Genomic DNA, 25,410 nt, shown 5'->3' with positions numbered 1-25,410 from the left:
GTAGATCCAAGATCACCAGTTACCAAAATAAAAGCACAGGAAGAGAGAAAAAAACAGTATAGAAGAAGAAACAGAATACTACTTGGTCACAGTATCACATCCTGAATTCAGCTTATGATAAAACATAAAAAACACCCACTTTCCTTCATTTTGAAACACTTTTATGTAACATTATTTATTAGGGACATGACTTTTTTTCAGGACTCGGGACACAACTTCCTTTCGGTAATGATGGAAAGCTGTTTTATTTTTACTGCTTTTTATGTTCCTGATCACATCCCTGAATGGAAACAAAACATTAAAGTAATAAAAAAAAAAAAAAAAAAAAAAAAAAAGAACGTTTCTGTCCCTCCTCAGTCCTGATCGTCTTCTGGGATCTTGACTGGCTTACATAGCACCTGGCAAATGTGTAGTCGCAATTTTCAGTGAGTCTTAACTGATTTCTGTCCATCGTTTTCCTTTTTCAAGTGTCTTTACCGTTCCCTTTTTATTTACAGTCGGGAAAACATTCCACGATTCCAAGTTCTTTTTCCCCTTTTTTGAGACGTGGAGGCAGTAGAAGAAGAGGAGAGAATCAGGCATCCCTCATTATTCAGTTTTTTTGGCACAGGTTGAGCCTTTTCATGTCCTTTGTCTCTCGCTTCAATCCCCAAAATTCGAAACAGTTAGTTATTCCACAACAGGATTCCTGGCTCATGTTAAAAATGCCTTAATCGACATGTGTACTGTATGTGCATGTAAACAAATACAGAAAGAGATGTGGACACACTTTTCGAGCTCACGATTCAAGTCCTAGTTAGACGACAATGTTAAGCTAAAGAGGATGTGGTGGTACTGTTCTTATCTAAACATGGCTTTCTAATTCACTGGCTTATTATTTATACAGATGTGTCCGTCTATGTGTATATGTGTATGTGTGTATATGTGTGTGTGTGTGTGTGTGTTTATATGAGAGATACAGCAAAAGGTTCCATGATAAACACACAGCACACCACATTACCAGTAATGATTCAACAGTCCACTTCTCATGAAATCAGAGTAAAGCACACGTTTACTATTTACAGGTCTGTACAGTGTGTGTGTGTGTGTGTGTGTGTGTGTGTGTGTGTGTGTGTGCGTGTGTGTGTGTGTGTGTGTGTGTGTGTGTGTGTGTGTGTGTGTGTGTGTGTGTGTGGTCTGAATGTAAAAGTCTCATGGGATTGAGTAGTGAGAGCTGTATCCACTGGAGGACAGTGTACGGATCCCAGTGGAGGGGTAGAGATCTGAAAAGTAGTAGAAGAAACTGGAGACAGAGCCAAGGCGCTTTAGTTGCTGTGCATTGTGAGTATGTGGGCTGATCCATCACAGCAGTGGAGGAACAAGCAGCTTGGGGTGTGTGTGTGTGTGTCCACTAAGAAGAGGAGTACAAATTTTCTTTTGGATAATTTTGGGTGCGAAGTAGAAGTCGATCTTCAAAGTGCAGTCCTTTGCTGAGGTGCTTGGTTGATGAGTTCTGACTTGCTGTGTTGTTTCTGGTGAACCAGTCGGTGTAATTCAGTGGGTCCTGTTGGTGCTTTAAATGCTGCGTTGGATATTATTATTGTTATTGGCTGTGAAAACTGGATTTAGGCAGTACTGGGGTGGACTGTTGCAGTTCTGTGGACAGTTTCTAGTGGACTGAGGACTGTGGTCGGGCAGTGGGGTGAGCCCGGCTAGCTGGGTCCAGTTGGTCGTTGGGAACGGAGCGTCGGTTCTGGTCCGGTCGGTTGGTAGCCAGGTACTTTGCTCTCATACTGGAGGTGTACTGAACAGATTGAGGACAGTGAGAACAAAAGGAGGTGATAGAGGTGGAGTAGAGGAAGAGGTGGGTGACAGAGGGAAATATGTCAGGGAAGAAGACAACCAGAGGGAGAAATTGAAGTGGGATACAATTAGAAGCAGGAGAGAAGAGGAAAACATGTATAGATTATGATCCAGCCTTATTTAAACTGAAGAATACAATAATGATTGTAGAAACAGTCTCAGTTAGATGTGAATGGTTGTGACAGACAGACAAATAGATAGATAGATAGATAGATAGATAGATAGATAGATAGATAGGATTACGACGTGTGAGGTAAACAGACACAAACAGGTACAGCAGAAATTCTTTGACCAGTCATTTGGACAGCCGGGGGTTTGATACAACAGTCATTTGTTATTTATTTATTAACAGCTGATTAGGTCTGGATGATGTTATTGTAAATTAGCAGATGTGGTCCATTTTGTCAGTTGTTGTTGTTGTTGTAGTTAGTGCTCTAGTTCTGATGTAGTAGGTTAGCCTGGTATGAGTTAGTGGTCTCTTGTGAGCAGCTAGCTAGTTACTGTCGGAGGTCTGGTTTCCACATCACTGCAGACGCTGATGATGGGTGAGCACTCTGGGCAGCAGCCGGGTCGACAGCCCTGCCTAAGAATGACAAATCGTGGCCATTTTGGTGGGCACTACAGTTCAACAGTGGAGGTGGGAAACGTGTGCTCCTGTCACTGTTTAATGGTGAAGGGTGAGGGGGCACAGAAACAGAGGACACATACACCTCGACAAGAAAATGCACACATAGACACACTGTGGGAACAGGGAAGGGGGGGGGGGGGGGGGAGGGGGAGCAGGAAGTTTAGAGGTTTGGGCTCAAAATCTAATATCTTTCATCTTTACTGCAGGGTACGGCCAGTTGACATGAAGTAATAATTGCTAGATTTGTGGATTAAATTGTGTCAGTTCACAGTATTGTAGCCCCAAATGTATACACTTGATACTGCATGGAACAACATCCACAACTACAGGCCCAGCAGCACCTTGTCAAAGCCAGAATATCTGGTGTTGAAGATAAAAGGTTGATGTACTACAGTTCTAAATATTAGAAAAATCCCAAGAGGTTCTCTCAATGATGTCTCTGAACTGGTCATCTGTTGTCACGTGGTCTACAAGTTCTCCTCACAACCAACCAGACGTTTTACATCAGAAATAGAGGACAACTTTGTGTCTAACAAAAAACAAAAAAAAAAGAGGCAAGCGTCTCTTTTGATGCAAGTGCAAATCCTACTACCAACAGACTTCTTTTCAAACTTCCAGTTATCCCAGGCTGCCAAAATGACCTTCATAAAGGCGATCCATGATCACGGTCTAGTTTGAGCACAGAGGACACTTGCAGTGGTGTAGGGATAGGGGGCTACCTTCCAATATCCACACTGGCACGCCATAAAAACATCAGACATATAAAGCATTTATCAACACCATGCATCCTTCGTTACATTCTTAAATTATATTTAAAAAAAAGCCATCTCTGTGGGTTCTGCGGTTTTTGAATATTTCCCAGCTGCACTGTGGGTATTGGAAGATAGTGGAGGGAGAGTGTGTTCTAGAAAGTGTGCACTTACAGAGGGTGGAGGGGACTCCCTGCCAATCAAGGGGGTGTTCTCACACCGAGGGTTCTGAAAGTTTGCGTTCTGGCTCCTGCATTATAGAATAAGAGGTTACTGCATGTGGTCACCCTGCCACTGGTGCTCAGTTGTTGAGCCGTTGATCTTTTGTCCATCTGTGGTCTGCTCAAGATTACGACTTAATGACTCTCTGACAAATGGCCTCAGTAATTACAAGTCAGGAACTTAAGCTTGGTGGTACTACATAGCCAGGGGTTAAACACCTCTGCCACAGTCCAACACAGTTAACATTCCTTCCTAACAATGCACAAAAGACAAACATTTAGTCTAACAATGGGACACTGGCTCAGTAAAATAGTACTTTTATCAGTGTGAGTGTGTACCCACAGGAAACTGGTCTTAGGCACAAATTGTAAAAAAAAAAGTATATATTGGTAATTTGTAACTATTAAAGGATTAAAAAAAGACGACTCAAACATAAAATATTCTTTCATTAAGCTTCAAATGTCCCTTGCAAGCACAATTTAAAAGCGAGTCAAATAAGGGCTATCTCTATGATCTCTTGTATTTTATGTACAACAGCACAACTGATCACTGATGTTGACAGTCAGACTCCTTTACACCTTAGGTAGATAATGAATGTCTGAAAAAAACTGAAGGAACATGGTTCAACTTACAGTATTAATGCAAAGACATACGTACGGGAGAGTTCCCACAAGGAAAATAAATTAAAATGACCTAAAACAGTCCAAAGTTTTTAAACTAGTAAAACGTATTTGTACCCAGGTAGCTTGACATAAACACACATTAATCATTGTTCAGTATTTAAAGCTCTGTTTCAGTTTAAAATTTAAAAAAAAAATAAGATTGTTGTACTTAAAGGACAAATAAGTGGTTTTCTATGTTTTGGTCCATTAACTATAAATGTATAGTTGACATTACTGCCAAACCATTTTCCAAAGTATAGGTCTACTGTATGTTATTGAGCTGATTTCCAAAGATTATGTTAATCTGGTCCTTTGGCAGCTGGTAGTCTTGCTGCTGGCAGCTGACTATTGTTCTTGAATGTCAGATTCCACAAGCATGATAAGGAAAAAATAAATATGCTCACAACTGTATAATCATGCAATGATAGCTTAAATTTGACTAAAAAAGCTAATATTCACTTTAAGGGATTAGCTACATATCTCAGGCAAGTGTCAAATCTCAAACTATTCTGGTATGGACCAAAACTGACTGGCTATGTGAAAGGAAATAAATCCCTCTAAAAACCCTACTGTATGCTTTGAAACATAGTCGGTATTGTTAAGCATACAGGATTTATTAATGGCCCAAAACATGAAAAACATGGTCCTTTAATGGTCCAAAAAAACTCACAATACTGCATAATACAGGTACTGTACTGTCATTTCTTATTTCTGCAGAATTAAAAAAATGTCCACATTGAACTTAATTAGCTTACAGCTAAAATAGTAGCAAGCAGTGGCAGACTAGAGGTATATATGCTTATTTCTCTTCTCTATTATTTGTTGTATTCAGAGCAAGCAGTCCTTTGGCAAACTGTAACACGTAGCAAGCAGGGTGAAAGTATTAACTTATACTATGGCGAGTGAGAATTCTCTTTTAACAGGTTTTCTGCTAACATTGTGGACTGAAACTGGATGGCTGGCTGATACAGCAGGCAGCAATTTTTCTATCAGCAATAAAGGGAAAGCTAGTAAAGAGATGTAATTTACTGAGAGAAATATTGCTGACAATGTGTCACGAGGGACATGCGAGCCATACAGAGCAAAAACTAGCTATTCTAATTTATCATACTGCAAGCAGTGAGAGTTGCTATGCTGCTAGTCTGGGTCACGGGGGGAGGGGGGGCAAGCATCAGCTACCTATGGCAGGCAGTGTATTGATCCTGCTAGCCTCTAGCTAGCGGTGGGTGCTAACTCACATGTATTCAGTGACGGGGGCATTGCTGACAGTGTGGGCTGTAGCGGGCAGGCTAGCTTCGCTACCGTAGCTGGAGCCACAGCTGTAGAGACTGGGCATGTGAACGCGGTACAGGTTATCGTGCACACCGCCCCGTGAGGCACCCGACTCATCCTCTCCGTCTTCCTCATCCGTCCTTCAATTGGTCAGGGTAAGGGCAGGGCACGAGAGGGCATGATGGATAGGAGGGGAAAAGGTAGAGGGGAGGGAGATCCGAGAGAGACAACAGAGTGTAAACAAGTGGTTGAAGAGGAGGTTAGGAGAGGGGAAGGTGTACTTGTACTATGTGGAGTCCCCTGATACAAAAGACTGGGTAAGGCCATGCCTTCAGCACCAAAGCAGCTGAACAAGAAGAAAAGGAACATGGGCAGCATTCATCTACAAAACAGGTCCACTACAAGTACAGTGGGGTCTCTAACATTACTACACAGCCCAGAGTGGACCCATGAAGCTGTTTTTTCTTGGGTTACATAATATTGAACTGTATGAAGATAGTAGACTCTTCCATATCCTCAAAGTTCTCTTAATATGTAGAAACATGCAGACATTTTCTTCATGCAGTCATCCTCTTTTGACATAGAGGATTCGCTACTGATAATTACTGTCCATTTTAAATTTAAAAAATCCATTTCTTTCAAGTACTTCATGCATCACTGAGTGCCCCATAAAACTTAAAGCAAAAACATCAGGGAAAAAAGGAGATAACATGGCTGGTTTGGGCAAACCATTTTCAGACATAAAATGGTCAAAAATGTAAAACGGCCAGCAACGTAACAGAATGAGGCATCAAATAAGATATGTGCTGATTTGGAAGTTGGATCTCTGGCTACAGAAATGTACTGGCTTCTACAACGCATGGGTCAACCACAAAATACATGTACAAGCCCCTACTATCAAGACTATGTATTTTTGTCTTCTTTGTTATTTTTTGGAAGCCTATACCAGCTATCTACACACTAACAAGTCGCATCAGGCTGCTAATGTTTCAAAGAAGTAAAGAGGGAGGGAGCTGTATGAAGCACATACTGTTTACACACTGTTATTTAGCAGGGCGCTACAGTATGTCAACAGAGACATGAGGCACAACAGTAGTTACTGCATTGAGTGGCCACAAGATGGAGGTATTTCACTCAGGCAACCAAAAAAGAGCTAAGCTGTGCAGTCCATCAAACAGACACTGCAGTTGCAGCACAGTCAGCCTAATATGCAACCAACCCCATGAGCAGTTATTCTTGCTAAATTCTGGGCCATTGTGGATTATTGTTTAATACCTGCTGGGCCATGCATTAGCATTGCTGTTAATTCACACCCAACAAACAAGCGTAAAACACCACTATTATGGCACAGCTCTTTCATAATTCAAATCGTTCACCAGAGTGAAACTCGTTACTGCATGTATAGTCTAGAGCTCTTTGCATTGATAATTATTTGTTTGTTTGAATGGCTATTTGGACGGGCCGTTTATCGGACCATAGGGTCATTTAATGTCCTTGATATCCACCATCATTCGCTGAAGCCCAAAGCGTTTCCAAATCAGGACAGGGAGAGAGGAGGAAGGGACGGAACAGAAGGAGGAAGTGGGGCACAGAAAAAAAAAACGTGGTGACACACAATCTAACACAACACTGGTTGCTCCAAGTCCACAGCGGAGAAAAGAAAATGAGAGATAAGTACAAACATAGAAACAAACAATAAGCCAGACTGGCACTGCTAACGGCAAACAATAAAATAAACAAAACGGGATAGATGCAAAGACAGGCAAGAAGACGTATGGAAGGATACAACAGCCCAGGAGGCAAAAACACTTAAAGAATGACATGCATGGGCACCGAGTAGATTCTTTATGGGTCTTTTCCACTGTTTTCAGGTCATAAGATGAATTTAGTTAAACAATTACGAAGTTAGAACAAGTTAACATGTTAGCTGTTAGTGCACAGATTAACTAAAGAGATAGATTTTGAAATGTAAATGCTTGTGCGAGTCTTGCGTGTTTGTGAGAGAGACTGTATGTGTGTGTGTTACCTCTTGCCAGGCCAGGTATGTGGCACACTGCACACAATGGAGGAGAACATCAGAGCAGTGACAAAGGAGAAGAGAACCAGGTAGATGACACCCTCCACCCCGTCATAACACAGCCCAGTCAATGCCTGAACGTAGTCCTACACGGAGAGGAGAGGAGTCAGTTGTGAAGAAAGTCTTGGATTTGAGGAGTTTTCTCTTCTAACACAAAGTGACTCACCATGTGTAGGCTGCGGCAGTCGACCAGAGCAGTCAGCTGGTGAAGACCAACCTCGGTGGAATTCAGTACAGACTGGATTTGCTCCAGACTCCCCTGCACACAAGAAGCAAAGGTTACACTCGCGTGCTCAAATATGGATATCCGCCTTCATGTACGTCCTCAACACAGCAGATAAACACGTGGCACTTTCGTAACCGCCACTTTTATCACACTCCCACTAACGCAAATCCACTCATCCGTAAAAATAAAGACCTACAGATCATTGCACACACACCTTGGTGTTGGCATGGTCACGTGTTGCTGATCTCAGTAGCTCTGCCACATCATCCTGCATCTCCACCAATGCTTTGTGACTCCCTGACAGCCTCTACAAAACATACAGAGAGACACAAGAGACAAAAATGGGGAAAAAAACACAGACACAAATATATATTTGGGTTATTTGATTGCTTTACAGGTTTAAGAAGGTAAATCACCTACAATAATGGAACCAAAGAGAAATAAAAAAAAAGAGCAAAAGAATAACTTCAACAAGAGGGTGAAGTTACCTGCTGAAAGGGGTTAATTTGGCCAGGGCTGCACCTCAGGTAATACTGCAGAATATCTGGGAATTCATCAATAAATACATGTCAACAGAATACTTATACATACAGTACATTTAAAATATAGAGTTTAATGAACGAAAGGCAAACACTATCACAGTATGTATTAAGACATTCTAAGCCTACAATCTCTCTATGGAGGCTTGTTAGCAGTATTACTCAGGCAGAATTGTGTGTGTGTGTGTGTGTGTGTGTGTGTGTGTGTGTTACAGAGGCAACATCTGTGCTCTACAGAGCGGAAACAACTGACAGACAACAGAATTCATTAGATGAGTGCAAAGAGAGAAGTGAGGCAGGGAGAGGAAGAAAGGGAGCAATTGAGAGGTAAAGAGGGATATAAAAGGATGAAGAGAGAGAACAAATCAGATAATGATCCTAAGTGAAAAAGCCAAAATGTGCTCTGACGATTATTAAATTTTTTTTTTCACATTCAGGAGAGGCAGGAGGAAGAGCGAGCTGGGGGAGCGTGTAGGATTGCTGATGCACTGCAGTCAGCAGAGAGAGAGTAAGAGCTTTTAGATACCACAGTGTCAGTCAAACACAATCCCCTTGGATACACTACAACGCACACACTTGTTTCTTAAAATAGAAGCGACATGTCAGGGTGAGATTCAACTGTCAGTGTGAATACTAAAAATCTTTCTGCTTATTTGTCAACCTACATTATCTGCCTATGAGCAGTCCATTGTAGCCTGGTTGACACCAGACCCTTCTCAGTTGTAAATGAGAGTGGGTCTGGGCAAGCTTCATTCACAGTTCATTTCCAAAGGGGCATCACCAACGGACGCCGCTCAAATGCCTCTGGCAATTGGATACTCCTTCAACCAATCAGACCAACTATCCGGGTGACGTAACAGCTACAGCGGCATCAACGGGTTGCTGCGTTTCGGTGGCCGCTATGTTGAATGTAGACAAAAAGCTGCTCGCCGTCGCTGCGCTATCGTCATCGTGTAAAGCCCGCCTCAACGGTTGTGATTGGTGCCTCGATTTGGAAAAATTGGAAATGGGCTTAAATGGGCTCTTGGCCAGACTGACTTGCAGAGCAAATCTCAAATTTGCCGGAAGTTCGTCAGGGTTTTCCCAGGCTAAGTCCATTGACCACTCCTATCTTAATCCATCATTCTTCAAATTCCAGTATTATAAATATCACTACCAATCACACATTATAAAATGTGTAGTCTTTTGGTTGAAGTGCTATCTATCTATCTATCTATCTATCTATGTGCTCAGCATAAATTAGGACACCCATGCTAATTTGACTAAAAAGAGGAATAAAAAAATCATCTTTTAGAAATTGATCTTAATGCCTTAATTAAAAAATGAGGAAAAATCCAACCTTTAAGGACACCAATTTTCTTTGTGAATGAATAATGTAATTTAAATAAGGGAATTTAACATAGGGGTGTACTCACTTATGCCCACTGTATTTTAAGGAGGAACATTTATTTATGATACATTATTCATTCACAAAGAAAATTGGTGTCCTTAAAGGTTGGATTTTTCCTCATTTTTTTAATTAAGGCATTAAGTTCAATTTCCAAAAGATGATTTTTTATTCCTCTTATTAGTCAAATTTAGCATATGTGTACTCATTTATGCTGAGCACTGTATCTATCTAAGTGCTCACAACAAATGGACATTTTACCATTCACAAGCCTAAAAGTTTTGGAAACAGTGTTTTCTAGTACAAAAACCTTAGAAACCTTAGTTCACTGGTTCTGTATTTTCTTGTCTGCATACCTTGGTTGATGACAGCATTTTCCTTGGTTATCGTGGTGATGTAGGTATCCGGGGAAACGCAGAAGTCGCTGGCTGACTGTAAGAGGGTAAACACACATTACACATCAGGTTAAAGTTACATCCATGCTGAACACACGCGCTCGAGCACTGAGAAAAGATTACATCATTGCAGAGCCAGAGAGCTCTGCGATGTTGCCATGGTTACACTTACAGCAGCGACAGCCAGTTCCAGGCCGAGAGACCCCCAGCTGATTATCAGAGTCAAAACCCCCAGCAGACACACTCTGAAGGACACACGAATACATATTTTTAAAGATTCAGCTAACCGACATGACTTGCATTACACAGTTTTAACAGACACAGATTCAGAGTCTAGAAAGGATTTGGCTCATCCAGTAGGAGCAACGTTTGGGGTATGATGTGAAGTAGCTTACCCTATCAGAGTGCCTCTAGAGTTGCGTATAAGGCCGAAGAGCACCAGAAGACAAATGAGTACATCAAACAGCAGCAGGCTAAGGTACCCCAGCCACCTGTAAACATACATATGTACAACCACAGTGTTTCATACAAATAGGGGATATTCCATAATACACTACAAAGAAGAAAAACACATCGGCCATAAAGTAGAGGGTGGTAGTCTTTTGGGACTGAGCAAATGAATCCTTTAACACACACCATGAAGGACATTTCCCATATACCAGGGTCACAATTAGATCATGGCTAGAGCTGTACATTTTAATGGTTTTACCTTGCACCCTCCAGCCAGTCTGAAATGATTTTCCATCTGCTGAAGACTTCTTTTGTTATGCTTCTTTAAATAATTGTTCATTTCGTATACCGCACTTTAACTTTTATTCTTGTATTTCATATCTGTCTTATTCTATTTAAGGTGTTTTCTATTTTTAACTGTTTTAAACTGATCTTTCATGTTTCATGTAAAGCACTTTGAATTGCCTTGTTGCTGAAATGTGCTATACAAATAAAGCTGCCCTGCCTTAGCAAAAACCGTGGTATAATACTGGATGCATTGTAATATAAAAACATCATACCGTAACTTTGTTGAATTCCCCCTGAACAGATCAGTTTTCAGTTCAATCCAGCAGATACTTTTTGCTTTACAAACACATAGCATTAGTTGTTAGTACTGACCTGTAAAAATCAAAAGCTTCCGTCTTGCGGGCCAAGTCCTCCAGGGAAACTTCAGTATTGGACCAGAAGGGAATATCCACCATCAGCCTTACCAGCTCGTCCAGCTGTCCCTGCAGCTTTTGGACGATGGACACGTAGTCTGTCTGCTCCTGGAAAGCTGTCTCCAACTGGACTAAGTTCTCCTCCACTGTCTGGTTTAAGGCTAGGGCACTGTCTGACACCTGGACATTAACAGGAAAGAGAAATTAACCTTAAAACTGCCATGAATCCCTTAATCCTGAGAAAAATAAATGTAAGGATACAACAGGTTACTCACCAGTTTCTCCACCCCTGACACGGTGCGGTTGGCATGACGGAGGGAGTACGCCAAACGATTGGCCCCATCACTCGACTCCCCATTTCCGTAGAATCCTACAGCAATGCCAGCGCTGGGAGGCAGAAAACAGGAAGTGCCAAGTGTTAACACAATGATTAATTCAGCCATCAGATGGCATCAAATGAATCAATATGGGTGAATGAGTTCAAAAATGTGTTTTTTTCTTTCTCCTTTTATACACACATTCAAAAACAACAAAACTGCAGCAGTGAAGGTATCAAGTGCAGTTCCTCTGTTAACCAGCAACAGGCGGTGCTGAGCTCATTGCTTTGGTGTCACCATCCGGCCTCCAGTAGGCACAGGACTACAATACCAGGAATGATTCACACACACACACACACACACACACACACACACACACACACACACACACACACACACACACACACACACACACACACACACACACACACACACACACACACACACACACAATGTAACAATTGGGTCACCAGATCGCACATAATATGATCCTTCTGCAGCTCTGCATCCACATTCACACATGACACATGCTAGATTATCTGAGGTTCCTGGCCCCACGTTCACACCACAACTAACCCCTCGTCCACCCAACACAATCACTTCCAAAGAAATCTCCTTTACACTCTCTATTTCTTCACATCTACTGTAACCCTCTTTCCCTGCACAGCCCCTCCCCACGATGCTCTTATTTTCTCACTCACCCTGTAAAGCTCTTGTAGCCCCCTCTTTTCTCTTTGTGTACTGTATGTATGCATGTATGTGTATGACTGCACTCTTTGTATTGATGATGTCTCTGTCTGCACACAACAGACAGATTTGTGGAGGGAAATTTATGGCCATTGTTAAGGCAATTCATTCTAGCCCATTAGATCTTAAGTAGCCCCTATGTTACAGCTGGTTTACACACACGCCTTTGTGTATGTGTGTGTGTGTGTGTGTGTGTGTGTGTGTGTGTGTGTGTGTGTGTGGGTGGACTTTATGTGTTCATGTGACATGAAACGACAAAAACAGAGGGAAACAGACAGAGGCATGGAGGCACATTAAAGTGTCATCTCAGTCTAACAGTAAATCATCCCCCTCCACTCGTGTTTACTCACATAGAAAAACACACATACATCACTATTATTCCTTTGAGAAACAGCAACCTGTTCTGAATGTTGCAAACTCAGAAAGATGGAGCACTGCTTTAGTCTCTGCTTCAGTCCATTTTTCACTGAAATGGACTGACATCATAACGCTAAGAATGCTCTGCCGTACCTAAATGAGCACACTGAAATGCACACAGCTGAAGCTCAGTAGATGAGACAGTAAATGTTGTAGTCAGTCAAAATTGGGTCCATGATGAGTTCAAGTCCAAACCAACCTGATCCAAAATAAAAGCACCCAATTAGTTGTACAGTGTAGGATATTTTGTCCAAAATATGTGTAGAGACCTTAAGGTCATGAATGGCATTGTGTTCTGCTCTTCCTTACTGTCTGTGGGAAAGCCATCTGGCCTGATAAGATTGAAGGTATCGGAACACCAAGAAATTAATTAAACTGAATAAAAGACTCTCGGGAGGAGCGAAATACAGTATCAAGTTATGACCGTGCTATGCCAAATGACACGTGACATGTCTTACATACAGTTACATAGGTGGGGGGGGGGGGTCATGGAAGGCTTGTATCATGTGGACTAGAGGATGGATACCCGAACCGAGTCCGTCGGGACCCATTGGGACCTGACCCGACGGTACCCGACGGGCCAGGTCGGGTTCGGACAGATATTTAGAAATGATGTTCGGGTCGGGATCGGTCACATCAGCGCGATAAGACATTGAACATTTTCAATTTTAAAAAGCTTATTATGTAGGTGCGCACCTGTGTTAACGTGCGCTTGTTGCCCCCGTGTGCTTTTATACTCGGTGATACAGCCCACCAAGCGCTGAGGCTAGTAGCTATGTGTTAGCTGAACTTTACGGAGCATATCATGTGTGTGCACTAAATGTAGCCTGTTTCGTATGTCGTTTTTATATAATGTCGTTTTTATATACTTTAATTGTGTAACCAATTGAGCCACGTGAAACGTTGTTTCGTGTATATGGTTGAAATGACAATAAAACACACTAAAGTTGAGTTGACTGTCTCACTGTTTGTCTGTAAACGGTAGGCGTGGCTTGGGAGTAGACACTAAAGCATCGAAGCAAGTGCAACTGGGATTTGGCGTCTTTCATCCACATGAGCCAAAAACACATTTTCTGGCTGTTCTCGGCCTAGAAGCCACCAATTTCTCAAAGAATTTCACATTTCTACTACATAAGTGACCCAATTAAAAGATATATTCATCTTTCCAACGGTGAAATATCCCTTTAAGTATTGTTGGCATTTATTCAGCAATTAATTAACATATTTACATTCTGTAATAACCTCTCTATTTAGTAGCTTTGATCATTACTGGGGATGTCCGCCATTCCCATGCTGGATTCAAATTCCGTACTTGAACCAACAGTAACCATGGGTGTTGCCAAATTAACCAGAACTGAAATTTTAGGAATGATAACTTGAAATAGTTTAATAGAAGTCTCAGTGTTAGAGCTGTCAGTTACATTTATTCAGTCACAGCCAGTTGCGAGTTTCAGTTCTGATTGCAACAGCATCCCTGGCCTCATGTCACCTTACATAAAAAATGAACGAGCTCCGTGCAATGTGATAAATCGTATTTAAATCTGGGGAAAAGTGAGCACTGGTATCGCGTGAGTACTTGGTATGGCAGATACTCTGAGTTGACATATAGGAAACAGCATTGGGAGAGAAAAAAAAGACAATTATTATTGTCACTGAGTAATCTCTCGATAATTTTAGCTAATAATAAAGGAATCATTCTGCCTATAAAATGTCAGAAAAAAAGAGAAAAACATAAGTTCCCACAGCCTACAACATCTTAGAATTACTTGATTGTGGCCAACTATCTGAAACTCACAGAAATTAAATTTATTCTTGAGAAACTGGAAAGATCTTTTTCTTAATAATTGACTTAAAAGAGTGTTTGACAATCAAAACTTGAGGTGCAACGATGAATCGATTAGTTGTCAACTATTAAATTAATCGCCAACTACTTTGATAATCGATTAATCGTTTGAGTCATTTTTTTATTAAAAAAAATAAGATTTCTCTGATTCCAGCTCGTTAAATGTGAATATCTTCTAGTTTCTTCTCTCCTTTGTGACAGTAAACTCAATATCTTTGAGTTTTGGACAAAACAAGACATTTGAGGACATCATCTTAGGCTTTGGGAAACACTGATCCACATTTTTCACCATGTTTTGACATTTTTATAGATCAAACAACTAATCGATTAATCGAGAAAATAATCGACAGATTAATCGACTATGAAAATAATCGTTAGTTGCAGCCCTAATCAAAACTTTTGATTAATTTTCTGTTGATCGCCTAACCCATTAATCAACTGATCCTTTCAGCACTATATATATATATATATATATATATATATATATATATATATATATATGTAGCACAATAGTAAACAATGTAAGACAACAAGATACAGCTTCTATTATCCAAACCAAACACACTGCACCTGCACACAAATGGAGGAAGTCCACATGTGGTTGGTGTTGTGCCAAAAATAATGTATGATGTCATATTAAATTGTTGACAAAGAATCTCATGAGCACACCCGCACAGACACGTACACACAAAAAAAAAACACACACACACACACTCAGATTCATATCAAATATTCAATAAGAAATTTTATAGCTAATCATAAAATATTAAGAGCTGCAAAAACACTCAGCACTGAGTCACGCCAACACACACACACACACACACACACACACACACACACACACACACACAGACATAGCTCCCCCTGACTGTATAATTCATTTCTCATCTCTGCATCAAATCTGCTTCTGTCTCCATGGCAACCTTTCTAGGCCAGGGAGAAGGACGATCAGAGAGAAATAATAAATATCGGAAGGGGACTAAAAGAGATGAAGAAAAGGGGAAGAGAGGGAGAACATGTCTGGAGAGGGGGGGCAGAAAAGCGATGAGGGAGTAAATAAAAGAGGAATAGTTTGTATGTCTATGTGTGCAAAGAAGAGCAGAGTCCACACAGCCCAGTACCGCTGGTCAAAACACTCTCTAGCCTGCTGCTGGGTCGATTGGGTGAAAGATCTCACAGTGTACACAACTTTCAGAGTCAGATAAACACAGAGCAGAGTGTAACCACCTGCCTGGCTCCCGGTAACACCACATGGGCTTTCTTGCTTAAAGAAGACTGAGTGGACTTGACAGGTGCAATGTAGGTAGATTTACAGTATTTATGTAAGTACATATGGATGCTGTCCAGTGAAAACTTTGTATCACCAAAATGTTGGCTTAAGCAAGAAGTGACAAAAGCAGTCGTGTTTTCTGCTTGATGGCATGAATACGTTTTTGACATTATCACACCATTTGAAAATGTTTATACAGTTTCCTCAGACTGGGGACTTCTGTTTAGTATCCATTATTCTTTCCAAAACTCACAGAAGAGCACATCAGCAGTAGGTAGAAGGAAACCTATATTAATGCAAGGAAATGTGTAACTATGTGACTCAAACATAGTGTGTGTCTTGTGCAGTAGCAGTTTTAGGTTAGTTAAGGCTGTGTTACACAGAGCCAGCAAATCGGTGCCAATCCTCCCCTATCAATCCAGAGAAAGGTTAGAAACCCCACTTGAGGCTACAGGGCAATTCCTTTGAGAATGATTAAATGTATCAACCTTTTTCTCACTCAAGCAATGTTATGAAAACAAATCATATAGTTTCAGCAATTGCAGGGGAAAAGGGGGTTGAACACCTTTAAATACACATTTTTATTATGACTGTATAGACGGTGTGTTACTGTAATGGTATGGCCTCTCACCTGCAGACGAGCGTGGCGATGATGACGCACCAGGCGGTGCAGCAGCAGTCGGCGCTGGGCTGATGGGAGTGCGTGTGGGAGTGCGAGGAGTCGTCACTCTTGCGTCGCCGGCAGCAAAGCCAGAATGAGTAGAAGAGGAGGAAGAGGAGGTCCAGGCCCAAACACAGCAACGCCACAGCCCCAAGCAGCAAAATGGACTAGAGAGAAGAGGGATTGAGAAAAGAAGAAGAAAAAAAACAATTAGTGGCAACAAACAATTTATGATGTCATAATATACAGTTTATGTTGTACTTTTTCTGTCGAACTTTGAGCTCGATTCATTCAGTCCTCATCACAGAGGACAGTTTAGGAAGTGGCTCAGATATACAGGAAGCAAATTAGCTGATATGAGCAGAAACCAGAGATAAAGACAGACCACATGATTTCATTTTTCCAGTGCAGACAGTCACGCACAGATAGACAAATTGTGTTCCTCTCTCCAGCTATTTGAGGCCAGAAAATAGTGGCTGTTAAATAGGTGTTTGATGGATACCATGAAAAACACATTTGCACACCATCAAACACGCACACCTCCATGGAGTGAGCGGAAGCGATGCAGTTGGGGAGCTGTGTGCGCTAGAGACCCACCACACAGATCACACACCCTCCAAAAGCTTTGAAGTGTAAAAGAAGGAAGGGGTGGTGGGGGCAGACAGAAGGAGAAGTGAGAGAGGGGGGTAAATTTGGAACAGGCTGGAGAGACAGAAAAGGAAGAAGATGTGAAAGAAGATGACTGAACTGAACCCAAAAAAGGGGAGACACGGGTGAAGACATATATGAGGGCTGTAACAACAATTTGCCTGGAACTGATAAAATCTTTTTATATCACACACACACACACACACACACACACACAGCAATGTTAGTTATTTCCCAGCTGGGAGTGTCTGGAGAAGTCACTGTACTGCAGGACCTTGGAGAGACAAAGACATGTTTCTGGAAAACCAAAATGTCCACCTGCTAGACTACTTACAGTAGACAAAAGGAATTGCGCCACCGTTCTGCTAGAAACTGCAACAGTGTGATTCTGGGGACTCCTCCATGGATGATAACAATATCTGACTCCACCTCTAAGATCCTCACAGACTTCCCGACTTACCAGGCTTCTTAACTACTGGTTTTTGTGCTGACCTGATTTTTCCTCACCGCCAGCCAGCAATTTCCTCACCCCTGCGGCAATTTATGCAACTCTACTGTAAATATGCGTGTGTATTGGACGAGTGTCAAATGAATTCACCAGTGTGAATGTGCCAAAATTTACATCATATTCAAAAATGCATTAAATATAATGTTTCCTAAAGTAAGCCTATATCAGGGATGCAATCTTGGTAAAGTAAAGCATAATATCCTGGCGCAGTCCCAACTTAGAAGTCAGAACCCCCAAAAGTAGAAAGATGTACGTAGATGTATCTGAGGGGTCGTTTTTCTGACTTTCCTCTGGTCGTTGCATTTCTTTCTTGTGAATTGCTGGATCATTTTACCTTCTCAGGCCTCGAAAAAGTATTAAATAAACAAGAGGAAAAGAAAAACTGAACTTAACTAGTGAACTGGTCACAATCAGTAGACATTTGCAACCGGGGTTGCAAGTTTCGCAGGTATGATGTTTTGTTAATTAGCACTAAACACAAAGTACAGCTAAAGCTGACGGGAAATGTCATTAACTCTGCAGGTATTTGGTTATAAACCCTTTCAGGTCATCATCATATCAGCACTATATGACCTGATGAAAAAGAAAAGTCATTACAATTCATCCTCTGGCTACCATGAATATTTGTACAAAATGTCCTAGCAATCCATCTAATAATTGTTGAGATATGGCAGACCAACCAACCAACTGACCCATATTGCAACATGGCTAAAAACACTGATATCTCCATTTGGAATAATTTATTTTTTAATGCAAAATGTGATCTGTTGCTTATGTCAAAGATGGCTTCTTATATCTGTAGCCTGACTTGGCATGCTGTTTTTCCTAGAAAATTCCTGAATTTCAGAGTCACACTAGAGTCAGCTGTTATGCTGTCACTAGCTTGTCTTCGAAGGCACCAATCTCTTTTCACCCTGAGAAACAATGCAGCCTAATACGGTCAGCATTTCCAAGTAAAGTGTGGACTGTGGCAGACGTATAACCAGGCCAGCAAAGGGCACTGCATCAAATCTGGAGGGCTACAGCCAACCCAGCCAGGCTAGTGGGTCACTAGGACACTACAGTAGAAAGGATACAATATGATATATATACTTGGATGTGATCTGCAGTGGTGTAATGTGACATCTGAGGGGAGAGAAGAGGGCTAATCTTCCAACAGCAGTCCAAACCACAACTCTCTGTCCCTGCTGAGGCATCAAAGTACTTCTATTGTCTGAGGTCTCTAACTACAGGAAAAAACCATAAGGAAAAGCCTGCATTTATGTGTCAATTCTGTTTCTGTCATTACCACATTATTATTTTCTCATGGGAAAGCAGTTGGTAAAGCCGGGCTGAGTGAGAGGAAATCGGTTGATTGCTTTTTCCCAGACTGCTTTTCTCCAACAGGTTAAAGAAGATGAGTGGAGGATGGAAGGAGAGGATCCTGAGGGGAGAGGAGGGGGAGATAAGCTCTGTAGATTCCTGGTCTCTGGTATTATCCCATGTTATTATCTATAGGCTTAGTGCTAGAGTCAAGGCGCTCTGTTCTCCTCTAATGCATTGTTTGACCTCTTGTATCTTTAAAATAAACGTTAGGGCTTAATACCATAGAGAGGAAAATGCATTAAGCTTTGCAGAGTGAGAATGAAACCTCACGCTATGTAACCATGGATGTTTTCATGGCATCTATTTATCATAAATCATGCTAAAAGTGATAATGGGATGATGGATACAGTGATATGTAGAGGACAGTGATATGATAAAGAAACCGTATTATTTGTATTAATGAAGTAGCAGAGTAGAGAACTGTGGAGCTGAATCAATTAGTCACTTCACACAATCAAGAGAAAACTAACTGCCAACTATTTTGATAATCAATTCATCATTTCAGTCATTTATCAAGCACTTTTTTAGTCATATATAATAATTAACTTATTATCTTTGGGCTTTACATTCTTGGTCGAATAAAACAAAAACAATGTGACCTTCAGCTTTAAGAAATTAAAATCAGAGCTATTTTTTTTTATTGAAAACCTTTTATTCTAGCTATTCTAGTAAATGACCATTACAATTACACAAAGCCCATAGTGATTGCTTGATCTTTGCCTGACTTATAAACACAAATTTACTTAATTTTCAGTGATAAAACAAAGACAAACAGGGAATGCTTACATTTGAGGTGCTGTGACCAGTGTCTGGCACTCAACACTGCCAATCAACTAATCAGGTCAGTACAAGTGTGCATATAAAGCAACACCAGATGATCCAACACTGTTGATGTCTGGTGTATGGGCTTAATGTTAAACTTAAAATCTGACTGAGGTCCAAGTCTGTGCAGCCACTTCACTCTGCTACCACTGTGTATGATGGCCGCTAGATTAACTGCCTGGCTGACAAACCATCAGAGCAGATTAAGCTTGGATCAATTAGCTACTAATAAGCATGGTGAGCTTGGTTGTGCATGTGTGTGTGTGTGTGTGTGTGTGTGTGTGTGTGTGTGTGTGTGTGTGTGTGTGTGTGTGTGTGTGTGCGCGTGTGATGTAAGTGTGTGCACATCAGCACTACTGGAGGTCAGCTTGCAGGCTGGAGGAGGGGCTAAATGTTTTAACGCCCAGGCACAGTGATCTACTTTCAATCTGTCCATGTAAGTGTGTGTACGTGCACGCCTGTAAATGCGTGTTGTGTGTTTGAGCTGACAGGATCAATCACTTCCACCTCAGTGAGTTGTCCTTGCATTCTTCCTGCCTGTGTGTTACTCTGTAGTCAAGCCTAGCCTACTATCCTCTCAACTTCTTTCCTGAGGCGCTGACTGACCTCAAGTACATTCTGCTAATTTTCACCTGTATTACTGTACTGGGTCAAAGAGCAACCAAAACACTAACTGCAAAATCTGTATTCAGACAAAGGCCTTTGATAACCAGCGAAGCACATTTCTAATTTTAAACACAAAAAAAGATTCAAGAGTAGCACCGTTTGATACTGATGCACTTTGATCCTTTAAAAAAATGCTATGAGACAATGTCTTCCACTGTGCAAACTGTAGTATACTTTTCAACATACCAATTACAGACTTACTTTCCACAGCTGGGAATATGTGTTATTACTGGTCACATGATTCATCTGTAATGTTCTGCAGCTGTTTTACTGTGGCTGGTAGCTGACTCTGCGATTCTACTATAATACAAACAGAAGGACACACACACACACACACACACACACACACACACACACACACACACACACAGATAGCCACGCAAGATATTCCAATTTCTTGCAGAACCTCAGGCTAAGAGCTCCTATTTCAGCTCCTCAGGAAAATAACAGTTTTCTTGCAAAAAGAGATGAAGTCAGCATCCCAAATAAAGTCAAAGTCATCAGAGACCAACTGCTCTTGTGAATAAAACCTAAACGGTTTTTCATTGTTTGTTTTACAGAAAAAACTTCTGCATAGAATAGAATTAGTGAGTGAGTGAGTGAGTGAGTGATTGAGTGAGTGACACTGTGTGAGAAGAAAGTATTGAGGAGCTTCGGAGCTCAAGAGCTGAATGCAAATGAAGCTGTGCAAAATCACATCAGAAAGAAAAACAGTACACAGAAGAATCTCTCTCTATTGTGTGGGAGTGTGTGAGTGTTGTGATGACGGACTCAGTGCACTGAAGGACACTGTGTGAGTGAGTGTGTGTGTGAGTGAGTGTGTGTGTGTGTGTGTGTGTGTGTGTGTGTGTGTGTGTGTGTGTGTGTGTGTGTGTGTGTTTCTCAGCTGGATGAGTGGATGCATGAAAGCCTTTGAGACAGATATACTGAGCCAATCTAAAGACGGGCTTCAGTGAAAGAGTGAAAGAAAAAAGAAAGAAAGAAAGAAAGAAAGAGAGCATTCTTTCACAACAGACTACAGCCCTCCCCTTCCCACTCTCTAGCCCCCCTTTCCCTCCCTCTGCCCCTCCCCCAATCCAATTCAACCTCCTTCTTCTTGTTCTTCTCACCCTCTATCCCTCCCTCCCCCCGTCTAGCCAGAATTAATGATTTCACCCTGAATAGAACCCCTATATTCACACACACACACACACACACACACACACACACACACACACACACACACACACAATAACACATGCACACACACATCCCGAGGGAGATCTGTGACCTCACCTCGACAAACAACACAAAGTGCTAAATACGCACTGACACAGAAAGTGAACATACTGTATGTGGCATGTATACATACAACATATATGCACAACTGCTACAAATAACGTACAAACAAACATATGATCATAGTGCAGGATGCTCAGTGACATAGAAACAGCCCCGTCTGTTAAAATATGTCAGGATGTAATTAGTCCAAAAAGGGGGTCCTTAAAATTCCAGTGGTCGCACACATTGACACACACTCTCACAAAAGCCCTTAGTGAAACATTGAATAGCTCGCAGGAAGTGGCTATTTGGCAATTTAGAAGCACCTCCCATGGCTCATCTAGCCTTCTCTCTCTCTCTCTCTCTCTCTCTCTCTCTCTCTCTCTCTCTCTCTCATCTCGCCTCCAATCAGTCTCTTTTTATCTTTCACACTCCTCCTCTCTCCCTGCTTCTCTCTCCAGTTCCCATCTCCCTCCCTTGTTCATGGCCGTGGGTGCCTTCCCACGCTCAGCTCTTGAACTTGCACGCCCTCCCTCCTCTCTCCGTACATGTCAGCAAACTACATTGAGGGGTGACTGCAGCCCATGAAATGTGGGATTCTAAACGATGTGTTTCGGCTTTGTGTGGGTTCGCAGGGCTGTGTTTTCTGGTGCAGAGACCTGGAAGTCACCTTGTTTGAGAATTCAAATGAAATGCAGAAAAACTGGGCCAAAGCCCCTCTCTGAGATAGAGCTGCTCTCTAAGGCAGCGCTGCAGACTCAGTCAGTGTTTTATCACAGAACGACTGCAATTAGTTTGATGCTTTTAACTACTTCTAATGATTGCTTTTGGTTCCTAATATTTTTTTCTTTAAATTGATTAATCATTAATCCAATAAAATGTCAGGAAATAGTGAGAATGTCCATCGTGTCTTTAAATTGCTTGTTTTGTTCAACCAACAGTCCAAAGCCCATATGTGTTAAATTCACAATGATATACAAGCAGAAGAAACTGGAACCAGAAAATATTTGGCATTTGGCATTATAAATTACTTAAACTTCTTAATCGATTACCAAACTTGTTATCAGCACGATCATTTTCTGCGTATTGACAATTTGGTGTCCACACTTTTTGTGACGTTTGGAGAGCCAAGCAAGCAATGCCTACTCGCTACCCCTCATCAGATTGTATAGGATCATTTGTAGGAGTTGTTGTCATTTTAACATTAGTCATTTTGAGTCCTGAAGAGGTAAGACGCTCTAGTATTGAGAATTTAAAAAAAAGAAGTAAACTGTGGTTCAAATGCTGTTTCTTTTTCTTTCCTATCTTGCTATTAATTTTGGAATTCCTCACACTTATATTGCAACCATTATGCGTCCCAACCCCAAGGTTGTGAACCACCTGACAATCGATAAATCAACTAATAAATTCTGCACTACATTTATCTATAACAAAGATGGAGCAGGTAGGGGATCAGTGTCTTGATTCAAGGACATTACTCTCTCTCTCTCTCGCTCTCTCTCTCTCACACACACACACACACACACACACACACAAAGCATTGATCGATGCAGAGAGGGAACCCACAACTCTGAGGTTGCAGGACAGCCTCAGTCACCACTTGGCCACTCTGCTGTGAAATGCAGCACGATGAAGGAGATGATGTATTCTGAGTGGGAGGTCATTATTCCCCCGTACTTGTCTTACCTTCTGGTACTCAGAGTCTTCCGGTCTGAAGTCACTGCTCATAAGCTGGAATTCAATGTTGAAATGAGGCAACCGGTGGAGCAGATTTACCCACCAAGGCGGGGAGTAGTTCACTACAGCCGCCATCCTGATCCAGCTACCTGCCCGCTGTCACTTCACTTTCTAAACCGATTCCTCACACGGACACTGTAGAGAAATTCATGACCGTTGTGGGTTAACAGGGCACAGAAATGACTTCATGCACTATTTTTCACACCACCTTTCATGACAGACAGAGCTAGAAAAACTAGTGTTGATGTAATTTCACCTAACATATTTAGTAAGATAAAGGTTCAGTATCCACAGTCCTTGCTGCTAATAATGTTTACCACCAAAACATCAAAACCTGCTTCCAGTGTAGTAAATACTGATTACAGTAATTACTGATTACATTACTGACATTATAAAGGCACATTTTACATAGTATTTTGTTTATTATTTTTGCATCATTTTAAGAGATTTCAGTTGTAAAACACACTAGCACATGCCGCTTTGTGTGTGGTTAAATGGCTAAAACACTGCAATATGACATATTAAGTCATTTCAGTTTTCTTTGAAATTCTGTGAAACTGGAAGTCCTTCATAATGACTTAGATCAATATGATTATTTTGCCAGTTACAGTATAGGTTTGTTCTTTAGCCTGCAGCTCCAGGTGTATTGTGGGTTACAGCTTAGTAATATGTAGTTAGCCTAATGTAATGTGCCTGTATCATAACTGTGGGCAATAGTAGTGTCAGCATGTCATTATCACAAATATATACACAAACATAATCAACAAACCATTAAATGTATTATAATTATTATTATATGATATATTTGTCTTAAAATGCTATTTTAAAACCCATTGTGAGCAAATATTAAACCTATGAGGTCATACTGTATTGGGACATACTGTACATGAATTATTGCATGACAACAGCATGGCTGACAGCTACTTCGCATCATCCAATTTACGCCCATACGGCAAAACACAGGCTTCGTGAGATAAATGTGTTGTGGACGGTGAAATGGCCGTTATATCAAACCCAACACACAGCCAGCACGACTCTTTCTATTATACTGACTTAACACTATCATAACACTACCAACTCAGTCGAGGGTATCCTCTTACACATTCAAGCCGCAAGCCTTATTTGTTCTTACACGTTGAGTCAATACATTGTTAGGAAAAGAAACCGGATTAGCTAGCTTTATCCTGCTTTGTCCGTTAAAACTACCGCAGTCTCACGGAGTCGTCAAGGCAACGAGGAGGAGAAACGGCAAGAATTCGCTTCAGGGCTTCATGTCTGTGAACATCAAAGCCTCTCTGTGACGGGGAATAGGAACCGTGTTAAAAACTTACCTAGCGAAGCCAAAGCGGATGCAGACTCTCGTTTAGTGTAGTCTTGGGAGTCCAGGCCGGCGTATATTTCACCTATTGTCTTCCCAGATCCGGTGGTGGATTTGAACACCACAGCCGTGCGCTGCTGCATCAACGCGGCTGTACCGAGCTAGCTGCAACGACCGAGTCGGCTGCAATCCCAACCACATTGAAAACAACGGAATAACGGTCACCGACCGGGTCCGCTCTCATTTCACCGAGACACCCTCCTGTTGTGACTGCCTTCCCCGAGAGCAACAATGCCACGGCAGATTAGGGGTTAAACTCGTTGACCCGCAACACAGTATCTTCCCTTTTTTTTTAGTTTATGCCGTCGTTTTCTTTCTTAAACCATAACGGTTTGTGCTCGTCGGCGCTGTTCCCACAATGACCGTCGGTTCAGTGCATATAGCGCTGCGGCTGTTCAACTGGATGAAATTGTTGGAGCGTGAAGCAAACACGGTGTTTAAAAAAAGCCCTGGAGGACGGGGCTTTGCGGCAGCTCCAGCTCTGCGCGCGCGCGAGAGAGAGAGAGAGAGAGAGAGAGAGAGAGAGAGAGAGAGAGAGAGAGTGTGTATGTGTATGTGTGTGTGTGTGTGTGTGTGTGTGTGTGTGTGTGTGTGTGTGTGTGTGTGTGAGTGTGTGTGAGG

General features: G+C 41.6%; 1 protein-coding gene across 3 annotated transcripts; it reads right to left on the bottom strand.

Annotated features, from left to right (window-relative positions):
* ttyh3b (tweety family member 3b) lies at positions 1-25,272 on the bottom strand. Of its 3 annotated transcripts, XM_031288937.2 has the most exons (15): positions 24,743-25,272; positions 23,361-23,546; positions 16,376-16,572; positions 11,426-11,537; positions 11,110-11,330; positions 10,395-10,490; positions 10,172-10,244; positions 9,961-10,036; positions 8,167-8,222; positions 7,893-7,985; positions 7,619-7,711; positions 7,402-7,538; positions 5,342-5,515; positions 3,394-3,469; positions 1-1,783 (listed from the first exon to the last, which is right to left on the bottom strand). In XM_031288937.2, the coding sequence occupies exons 2-15, from the start codon at positions 23,484-23,486 to the stop codon at positions 1,649-1,651; spliced, it is 1,665 nt and encodes a 554-aa protein (XP_031144797.1). In that variant the 5' UTR covers positions 23,487-23,546; positions 24,743-25,272; the 3' UTR covers positions 1-1,648. The 3 variants fall into 3 exon arrangements, with proteins under 3 accessions (XP_031144797.1, XP_035856746.1, XP_031144798.1); XM_036000853.1 differs by lacking the exon at positions 3,394-3,469; XM_031288938.2 differs by lacking the exon at positions 5,342-5,515 and having other exon boundaries at positions 24,743-25,271.
* Between the last annotated feature and the right edge of the window lie 138 nt (positions 25,273-25,410).

The sequence above is a fragment of the Sander lucioperca genome, chromosome 4 (assembly GCF_008315115.2).
Source record: "Sander lucioperca isolate FBNREF2018 chromosome 4, SLUC_FBN_1.2, whole genome shotgun sequence".
Classification (NCBI taxonomy): Eukaryota; Metazoa; Chordata; class Actinopteri; order Perciformes; family Percidae; genus Sander; species Sander lucioperca.
This window is presented reverse-complemented; position numbering and strand designations above follow the sequence as displayed.

Coding starts and splice junctions, on each gene's coding strand:
- ttyh3b (XM_031288937.2), bottom strand. CDS start 23,486: ATGGCGGCTGTAGTGAACTACTCCCCGCCTTGGTGGGTAAATCTGCTC. Junction 10,245..10,394: donor TCTAGAGGCACTCTGATAGG/GTAAGCTACTTC, acceptor TGTGTCCTTCAG/AGTGTGTCTGCTGGGGGTTT. Junction 1,784..3,393: donor GGGAGTCCCCTCCACCCTCT/GTAAGTGCACAC, acceptor CAATCTGTTCAG/TACACCTCCAGTATGAGAGC.